Source organism: Alosa alosa, chromosome 1 (genome assembly GCF_017589495.1).
Source record: "Alosa alosa isolate M-15738 ecotype Scorff River chromosome 1, AALO_Geno_1.1, whole genome shotgun sequence".
In the NCBI taxonomy this organism is placed as follows: domain Eukaryota; kingdom Metazoa; phylum Chordata; class Actinopteri; order Clupeiformes; family Clupeidae; genus Alosa; species Alosa alosa.
Window position 1 is genome coordinate 13,153,877 of NC_063189.1, and position 10,345 is coordinate 13,164,221.

The following is a 10,345-nucleotide window of genomic DNA, read 5'->3' on the forward strand; positions in this document are numbered from 1 at the left end:
TTTTACTCTCTCTCTCTCTCTTTCTCTCTAGTGTTCTCTTCACTAGTGTCCTTCTTTAATGTCTTTGAGTAGGCACCACGACTGCAACTAATTATCCTTTGTTTCTAATCATGCCCCGGTTCCCCAAAAGGAAGTGCGAGAAAAAAAGTCTGGTGTTTTTGTGTTCTTCTGTTTGTAATGTGTTTTTCTTTATCGTGCCGGAGTGCTGTGCGGGGCTCTCATCAAGCTTGGTGGCTGCCGAATGCCACAGCTCATGAATCGGGAAAACAAGCATGACGGGGAAAACGCCTCTATCCCTCAGCGAGGGATGGAGAAGAATGATATATGCAAAACTCAAGGCAGCAGCCATGACCTTGAACACATCCTTAACCATTTGCTGTCTGTTAGTCAGATGAAGTCATGGCATTTGCATGGCTGGCACGTGACTGCACACTCAGCCATTGCCATTTGGTTAAATGTGGAGAGAGCAAGAGAGAGAGAAAAAGAGAGAAAGAGAGAGAGACAGAGAGAGAGAGAGATCAAGCATGCATGAAGTGATTCAACTAATCGTCAAGCCCTCAACTGATTCATACAGTGAGTTCCCTTTTTAAGGTAAGCTTTCTTTCCTCAGATTTATTTTCTCTCCACGGCCCTGCTCCTGAGCCAGCTTTCCATATTTAGCACGTACCTGCCCGAGCATCTCACACCAACAGAGGGAAGAAGGAAGTCCATCTCAGAGTCCAAAAAAATAAAAATATATATATTCAAATGTCCCTTTGTGTGTGTGTGTGAGAGAGAGAGAGAGAGAGAGATAGAGAGAGAAGAGAGGGGCAGTGTGTGTGTGTGTGTGTGTGTGTGTGTGTTGTTGTGTTGTACACTTGAAATGCCACAATCATAATCAGAGAACAATGATTTGGTAGATATTCAGGTAGTGTGAGAAAAATAATCCTGCAATATTGAAATATATGAAGGCTTTAAACCCAGGCACTTTCCTTTGAAAAGCAATTTTCCAATAACCCCTATGGCTGATAAAATCCAGATATTAATTTGAGCAGATATTCACAAAGCGCATTATCCATAGCTGCTTAGATCACTGAATAGGCTTTTATCATTGACCATGCTAATATTCTAATTTCTTCTTATCTGACTGCCTCATAGCTCCCCATTATGATTAATGATTAATGCAGAACATGAACACTGTAGACACACACACACACACACACACACACACACACACACACACACACACACACACACACACAAAACACACAAGTAGAAAATGACAGCCACAACTGTGAATCAGACCAGAGCGATTCCGAGGGCTTCTCGACATGTTGTTATCTCCGTCAGAATAATAAAGGGCCTCTACACAAACAGAGAAAGTGTGAGGAACCCGACCAATGCAGATCGTCAACATCTGAAATGTCTTTGTGGGTGTGGACTGGCCAGCCTCATGTGTGCTGGTGATAATGAGGGTTGTTCTGAGGCTCATCAGCCATGTGCGCTGTGCACAGACAAACTCCAGCTAAAGTGTCTGGTAATCCGTAATGGAGCAGGAAGGAGAGCAGATGGTCCAGGCGATGGCCCGGCGGATTCCTGGACCGCTTCTGCACGCCAGCACTTCCTGATTCATGCTCAAGTGCATCAAACCGTTTACGCAGCAGGTAGTGGTGCGTGCAAAACCACTGAGCGCCACTGAAAAACCCGGCATAATCAGGCGGAAGGAGTGCCAGGGGGAGAAATCAGGACCTTGGACAGCAACAGCATCCTCAGTTCATTACAATGGGAGCGCTCTTTTTGCGGGGGAGTTGAGTGGTGCAGTGGAAATAAAACGCTGAGAGTTAGCTATGCATCATCAATACATTTAAAATGCCTCTTGTGCCCAGCATGGCGTGTTCCTGAGAAAGAGACTTACATGTGAACAATGGTTTCACAGCGTTCTCTGTATTCCCTGGACATGGCTCACAGCATGGTGTCAACGCAGCTTCAAACACTGGAGCGCAACCTGTACTGCATACAAAGTAGAGCTGCTCCACAACCATTAACATAAAAAGGAAACCTGGTGCGGCCCACAACTTACAACATCCCAGCACTGCACCTCACTTCCTTTGGTATGCTCCCATTTTCTTTCTTTTTTCTTACTTTGTTTTAAAACTCAGATAAAGTTGAAAAGGTAACAGCGCATCAAGAATTCTTCATTGTATGACATTAATTACTGAACTTAGTATTATTTCATGTTTGTGAAGGCTGAAGTTAATGGTTTCTTAATGATACTTTATGATATGAGTAATGTTAATACCTTAGGATCATGGATGTAACTTAAATTCATTCATTACCATCAGGATCGATCATAACCATCATTATTATTACTAAACCTTGTTCATGTTTATTCATGCATTAATGTTAGGTAATGGAATCTGAATGCAAAGCTTTTCAAGTTCAGACTTTTCATTTTAATGTTTGCCAGCAGGCCGATGACAGTTGGCCAGAAGTCTAAATTCATCACGAGAAATATCAAGGCTTCTGCCACAATTGCCATCTCCCAAACTGACAGGTTAGATTACATGTCAGTGGAGTGATTAGAAATGCAACGGACAAAAACAAAGTCGCAGGCCGGGAGGGGAGGGAGAAATCCTTTGGGGCCTGTCAGACTGGGGAACATCTCTCATTTCAGCCAAGCTCCCGAGAGGTCCTCTGCCTGCATGAGACGGGTCTGTGTGTGTGGGGGGAGGGGTACTGAGACAGATTTTTTGGCACTACTCTGCTGTGCCCAAACACAAATGCCAAAGACTTACAATGGACTCAAACAGCCTTCATTCTGAACCATCACACTAATCTCTTGCTGCATTGTCTCCTGTTCCCATTCTTTGGTTTCCTTGCTCTCTCTCTCTCTCTCTCTCTCTCTCTCTCTCCTCCCTTGTTTCATTGCTAATTAAGAGCACAGACAGCTTTGAAACTAAAGTGCAACCAGAGGTGGGAAAGCAGGGTGGGTAGCAAACCTACAAAAATCTGGACACACAACAAAACAGCACCACATCAGTGGGCCAGCCCTGGATTCACAGCTCTTCAGAGGAAGGGATAAGAATGGTAAGGATGGCAGTCACTGTTAAACCTCAAAATTAAGCTGCCTGACACACACACACGCACACACTCAGACTCAATAAATGAATCTGCATGATATCTGCGGGTCTTGCCTTATCTCGGTGGACCGTGTCTGAACCATCCGCCATGCCCCCTCCACAGAAATGACAACTGCTGGCTCGGTGGGAGGTGGCTGCCGGTCCCCGGAGCAGAAGGGGGGCTTACGTGGGGGAATCAAGGGGCTGCCATAGTCGGCATGGCAGCCATGTCGCCCGGCTCCTGTGGTGGAGGAGTTCATTTCATGTGATATGCAATGTAACAGTCATTAAAGCGCTGTAAAATTCGCTCCATGCACTGCAACTAATGGGCTTAACACACTGTTAAAAGCACTGTGCTACACGGAGAAAAAAAAAACCAAACCTAGTACTATATATAGGAACCTGATGACAACCAAGTTATGCACAACCTCACATCTCAGAAATGAAGAGTGACATGGAAAGAACCCGATGACTTAATTCAACATAATCATTTGTATTCTCCTGTCAATCTCATCAATATGACCAGTGGGCATAGTCTGATCACCATCCATCTGGTGGTCCTCAAAATTGCATTGTTTCTTCCCCTATTTTCCACATTCAAGATTCCAAGACTCTAATCTTTCATTGTTACTGGGGGACAATCAGATTATTACAGATGAAAGTGCCTGCCATCGTCAAATGTTGGATTTCTTTTGTCATCCAAACGCTCTGTCACCTCGCCAGTGCACGAGCCATTTTTTAAACTGCAGCAGTAAGTCACTTCAAAGGAAATCAAGTGCAGCTCACTCCACTGATCTTCCTGTAATTAAGCCCTTCACTGTGCTGTACTGTGCTGCGCTGCACGGCTCTGATGACTCGCTGCTGTTCCTCAGGGTCTCTCTGTGCCATGTCACTTCGCCCTGGTGCATCACAAGCCCAGCGTGTTCCTGTCTGAGCAGCTGATTTGACTGGAGCGCGCTCCTCTGCATAACAGATCAGCCAGTGTGCACCGGTGAGGCTGGACAGGAGCGTAATGAGGCCCACTCATGTGATGCTGGGGAGTGGGGAGGGGTATTATCTCCCCCATGCACACATACACACACACACACAAACACAAACACACGCACACTTTAGACAAAGGCTTTAGTAGTGAACCAAACCAGACAGAACCGCTCTCCTGACGGACACATTTGGATCAGCAGCAGAACTGCCACAGCAGACGGCCAGCTGTGTAAATCTATGGTAGGACGGCCGCGCCGCCGCATTCTGCCAAGTTCAACATTAGCAAAGATAAATAAAGTCAGCGTTGATGCCTGTTGACGTGCTGCGTTGACATTATTCCTCATTCAACTCGCGCGTGTCCTTGGGCCCTTCGCTCTGTCAATCGTCCAACTACAAGGAGCCATTATCCTAACAACAATGATACTGTGGCAACAATTGAGACTGACGCTTTCCACCACAATTACAATAATCACACAAATCCCGGCGAATGCGTCTCATTCTGTTTCCCCCAAGACTCCAGTCAGCCCCACACAGCAGAGGGGCAAAGTCACACCAGTCTTGTTTATAAAAGAATCACTCACTGGGCTTCTCTCAATAATCCCAACAGATTCAATAAACATTCTCTTAGAAAAAAAAAAATACAAGGGCTTTCATGAAAAGGTTTTTGTACCAACATCTCCTGGAATATATTTACGACAAAAAGGCAATAGTTTTTGATACTGCTTGTCATATTCTTTTATGGTTTTTGGGAGATATTTGTACCTTAGAAAAGCATCATACATGGCATACATAAAAGAGATGATACAGTACACATTCCTGTGCTCCTGTTCGACACCAGTGCTGTATGATTCATTTGAGGCCGCTGTCTGAAACGGAGTGGTTACTCTTCTTTTGCATCCATCACAGAAGAGAGAGAAATGTTTCTTCCCTTATGCAATTCTGTGTAACTAGGTTAAGCCTGCCTGTGAATCGTGAGGAGGTGTATCTAACTGTTTCCCTCCCATGGACACTGTGAGGACTGAGCTCAGTGAGGAGGACTGAGGAGAGACAGCCCAGCTCTCTATGGCCTCTCCCTGCAGGGTTATGACAGATTTGACACGCTGCCTTGCAAATAAAAATGTGTCCATTTCATACCACCACTGTGACGAAATGCAGTCTGCTATGCTTCAAACAGAGGTCACCAAGCATGTCTAATCATCATCATAAAGGAATACTACTTGAATGTGTGTTTTTGCGAAGGCTTATGCACTGTGGTGAGTGCATCTGTTTGTACAATAGCAGGCAAGTTGGTGTGTGTTTAGAATCAAAAGGGTCATGCTCATGGTGGGACTTGGTCAGACCATATGTTAGATAAGCACCCTTTATTGGATTCGTTTTTTATGGAAAGCTAAACCAGAGGCATAGTCTTTATACACTGATTTAACATTGTACAATAATTTCAACACTGAAATCTATGAATAAATATATGCACATTCTTCATCTAATATTTGCAAGATGGAGCACAAAAGGGTACCATCTCTGCGGTGAATAAACGTTCCAGAAGTCTCTGGCAATTTCAGTGTTCTGTTCTGACCTTGTCTGGGTCCATTTCACTGATCAATGAAGTCCCAGTAAAGACAATCTATTCATTGTGAAAATACATAATCAACAAAGCGCTTGACAGTTATACAATAACTGCTGTGTACCTATTTGTTGGAGGACGATTTTCAGTTCAATAAACACATTTCAGAAGTCCATATGCAAACAAGATAAAAGCCAAAACCAAATATTTTTATAAAGACACGCCCTTTTTTCAGGTGCACACAAACATGTACTGTACGCGTACATGACAGCTGCACTAGTGCCCCATCTTTCATACTTTGTATCTTTGTAATTAGATAAATAAAACTGTGGCCGTATAAAAATAACAATTAACAACATTGCTGGTTGCTCTTGCGAAGGCACTTGATAAAAATCTGAGTAATGTATTTCCTCCAGAGCAACGTGAGGGGAAAACACCAATTACAGACTGCAGCATTTCCTCCTTAGTCTTACCATTTTTTTTATCAGAAAATGGGCTTTTTAGCAGTCATGTATTAAAATTGATACGACCTCTCCAGCACATCAATGTAATCCACCTTGGTTTTCAGCCTGGCCCTCAACTCGGGGTAATCACTTTGGGTTTGATTGGGACATCCTGTCCTTGTCTCGATTGTGATCGTTTGCTTTTGCCTGGCGTCCTGGTTGGTGTGTGGGTACTCGGGAGGCGGGTGCGCATGTCTGTCTGGCATGTCACTAAACCGGGTTTTAGTGCCAAATAGGCTATCCACAAAGCCCACCTTAGGAGTAGGACCCTGGCTGTCAATCACTGTCGGGCAGAGAATCCCGTTCTCGTGGAAGCCTGTGATGTCTCGGCATGGCGATCCGATGCCCACTATGGTGTTTATGGGGGAGCTGGACACAGCCATGGTCCACTCGTCCTCCTTCTCTGTGAGTGTTCTGTAATTTGACCTGCTTCTCTCTGGACGCTCCTGCTGCTGCTGCTGCTGCTCCTGCTGTGGCTGCTGTGGATGCTCGGTGTCCTCTGGTCTAGGCTTGTAAATGGGGTTGCTGCACATGTGCACCATAGGGGCAGCGATGCTGTCGTACACGTGAGTGGACGGGGGCGTCTCGGGGACCGGGGCAGGCTGTTCGGGGAATATCCCGCACTCCATCTGGATCCCCGTCAGTCCCACCTCTCCCTGCTTCTTGAAGGGCAGCTTCTCGCGGCGCTTGAGCGCGTATGCGCAGAGCGCCGCTGCCGCGAAGAACGCCGACACGAACAGCACCAGCAGGCTCAGGATGAGCACGGACAGCGGGATGACCGCCTTGGCGGGCTGCGAACCCGGCGCCGGGTAGCTGGACGAGACACCGGCACTGCTGCCAAACGAGACAGGCGAAGGGGAGGAGAGCCGGAGCTCGGGGCAGATGAACTCCACGGGGAGCGAGCGCAGGTCTTTGCTGGCCAGTGGCTCCGGGGTTTTGCAGGCCACCTCGCCCACCACCACTACGGAGCTGAGCGTGTCCAGCCACTGCTTGAGGGGCACCACGTCGCAGGTGCAGTCCCACGGGTTCTGGTTCAGGTCGATCTGGACCACGGCCTGCAGGTGCTCCAGCACGCCGCCGACGGGCAGGCCCTGGAAGTAGTTGTTCCGCAAGTTAAGGCGGGCGAGCGACGTGCCGGCGAAGGCCCCCTTGGGTAGCGTTCGCAGGAGGTTGTTGTTGAGAAACACCAGCTGCAGCGTGGGCATTAGACTAAAAGCCGCCGGGCGGATTTCTCTGATCTCGTTGTACTCAAAGTACAGGTAGCGCAGACTCTGAAGTCCGTGGAACATATCAAGTGTTAGAATCTCAATATTATTGCCATTTAAATACAGACTCCTTAAATTTGGCAAATTGATAAAGGCCCCTTCCTGTATGTACCCGATCTGATTGTTGCCCAGGTGCAGTAGATCCAAACTGGAGAAATTCCAGAAGTCTGACTTGTAAATTTTCTGAATTAGATTCCCACTTAAATAAAGCTTCTTGGCATTAAGAGGTCGCGGCACAAGCTCAGAAATGTTACGAAATCCGTTCTCTTTACAGTTAACAGTTAAACCAAGGTCATTTATGTGTAAATTGCAAGTACAGCCAATGGGACAAATGATTGGGATGGGGGGTCTGGTTTGATAGCCGGCAATGGGAGGCTGATTGGGGAAGACGCTGCGAGGAGTCGGCGGGGTCTTGGACGGCCTTGGCCTTTTCGTTGGCTTCAGGGGTCTCTCCTTCTGCTCGGACGAGGCAGTGTTGTGGTTGACGGAGGACATGGACGAGGGCTTGGTGGGCCTGGCTCTGCCCGTGTAGAACGGCAAATGGGGGATCCCAAAGCGGGCCTCCACCTCCGCCTCGCTCATGGAGGGGCAGAGTTCGGTCCGCTTGATCTCTCGCAGGTCCTTCCCGTGCAGATGGAAGGGGTGCTCGCAGGTGATCTCGCCCACCACCGCCGTGTAGGGGATGCGCTCCAGCCAGGCCTGCAGCTGCACGATATCGCACGCGCAGTTCCACGGGTTCTCCTCCAGCTGGATCTCCATCAGACTGCGGCCGATGTACTCTAGCGTGCCCCTGTAGGCCAGGGCCTTGAGGCGGTTGCCGCGAAGGTCGAGGTGTGTCAGAGACACCGATCTGAACAGGAAGCTGGGCAACGCGGGGATCAAATTGTCATTCAGGATAAGCACCCGCAGCTTGTGCAGGTTCCTGAACGCTCCGCTGTCTATCCTCTTGATAACATTGTAGTCGGCCTGCAGGTACTCCAGGCACTCCAGCCCCAGGAACGTGTCGTTGCGGAACACCTCCAGCTTATTTTCGTGGAGGTACAATCTCTTAAGGGCCCTGAGTCCATGGAAAGCCCCCACATGGATGTCCTGCAGAGCATTGTTCCCCAGATTAATAGCCACCGCATTGTTCAAGTGCAGGAAACTGTTAAAGTAAAGCCTGCGTAAGGAGTTCTTCTGCAGGTACAGCTTAAAAGGCCTTAGCCAAGACTGTGACACCTGGCTGACATTTGTAAATCCTTTGCCGTCGCAATGGACATGGAACAGGCCCTCTTTCACCTCGCAGTCACAGGGCTCGAAGCAAGGCTCATCTATTTCCTCCGAGTCGTCTAATAGAGGGATTGGGGTTGTCCATCCTAAAGCAATTGTGCTCAGCAGCGTAACCCACAACATCCTTCCGCCGAAGCCAGGTGATTGCATAGCCCCCGAGAGACTTCGTCACTGCACTGTAAAATAAAATAACTTTAGTGAGACTACTGTGGAATGCAACGCAATGGCTCCTGTGATCATGACTTTGCAGTACTAAGTGAAAAGAGGCCAACCATCAGAGCAATCTATCTGCTGTATCAAACGACTAGACAATGAAATCATACTTTGACATTATCTGTGTTTACAGCATCTTCATACAGCAAACACAAGTTATAATTCTTGATACATGAGCGTGCAGTTTGGAGGTCTAATATAGTAGCCTGTGCCATACCAAGATGCCTACAAACATGAGAAAATAACAGTCTTCTCACCTTTTCCCACCATCGTTATATGCTACTGTATGAGGGATGGTAGATGTGGTATGGGTATAGTCCATTTACTCCCCAAAATAATCTTCCTTTGCAGGATTAAAAAACGTTTGTTGATCAGGTGATAGCTAATGACAAAATAGTCAAAAGAGTCTATTTGACCTCCATAGACAAGATTTTTTACTTTGCTAATAGGCATTTATTAGATAAAACTAACTGCAGGGGATTTGGATATACTGGCACACAGGAGGCTGAATTACTGTATTTTAAAAAGCCTTGATCATTAAATGAAATTTCCATGTTAGCAGCGCACGCACAGCCATTGGTTGTTTCAGACGCTGATGCAATTATTTTTAATGGATACTAGACACTTGGGAGGACACAGAAATGTCATTTTCGCTAAATAACATGTGTTTTTAATGAGACAATGGCACATTTTAATTATGAACTCTTAAGCACCTCACTTAAACGTACACCAGTTTTATCTCCGTGAATAACGTCCTAGTAGACAGTCAACGTATTCAATACGTTTCACGAAATACCCACTCGAAGATACTGATATCCAAGCAGGACTATCACATCGCTTTCTGGAGAGAATCAACCCAATGCTTCCGCTACCTTCACTCAGTACTGTGTAAGCACAAGAAAACCATTGAATGGCCAAGTACCGCATGAAAAAAACAGTAACTTATGGAAACCCACCAGGCTATAACAGAGAATTACAAAAGGTTTGGCAGCATATCAGCTACACATGCCATATTAACCAGTATCCAATAACTAAAAATCATTAACAAGTTAATACACTTAGTGAAATCCACTGCACTGTAATGTAGCCTAATCTATTATTATTTCCCTTTGTCTCCCTGTACCACCGCCCGCATTCGAATCCATACGGAAACTAAGCAGAAATGTGCGCTACTCACTCAGATTGGTGCAGGGCAATTAAAACAACGGCCGACAGAACACTTTAAACGCTGTTGATTCTTGTCATGTCGTGGTCATTGAGTCACACTCTTCATCCCAGCGTTCTTGTGGCAGAGGCAAATAGGAAAACCGAGGACGTGACTGGACTGCAATGTCTAAAAGAGGTTTGCTTTAGAATGCAGGTCCGCTCCCCTGACGAGCGCTCAACAGTGCAGCCAGTAGAGGCTGCAGCTTCACGCGTATGCAAAATCGCTACGAAGAATCACTTCTTACTTAC

General features: G+C 46.7%; 1 protein-coding gene across 1 annotated transcript; it reads right to left on the minus strand.

Moving 5' to 3' along the window:
* Positions 1 to 5,423: 5,423 nt before the first annotated feature.
* Positions 5,424 to 10,345, minus strand: slitrk3b (SLIT and NTRK-like family, member 3b). Its single transcript, XM_048264003.1, has 2 exons — positions 10,068 to 10,345; positions 5,424 to 8,853 (listed from the first exon to the last, which is right to left on the minus strand). Exon 2 carries the CDS (start codon positions 8,825 to 8,827, stop codon positions 6,155 to 6,157), a length of 2,673 nt encoding a protein of 890 aa, XP_048119960.1. The 5' UTR covers positions 8,828 to 8,853; positions 10,068 to 10,345; the 3' UTR covers positions 5,424 to 6,154.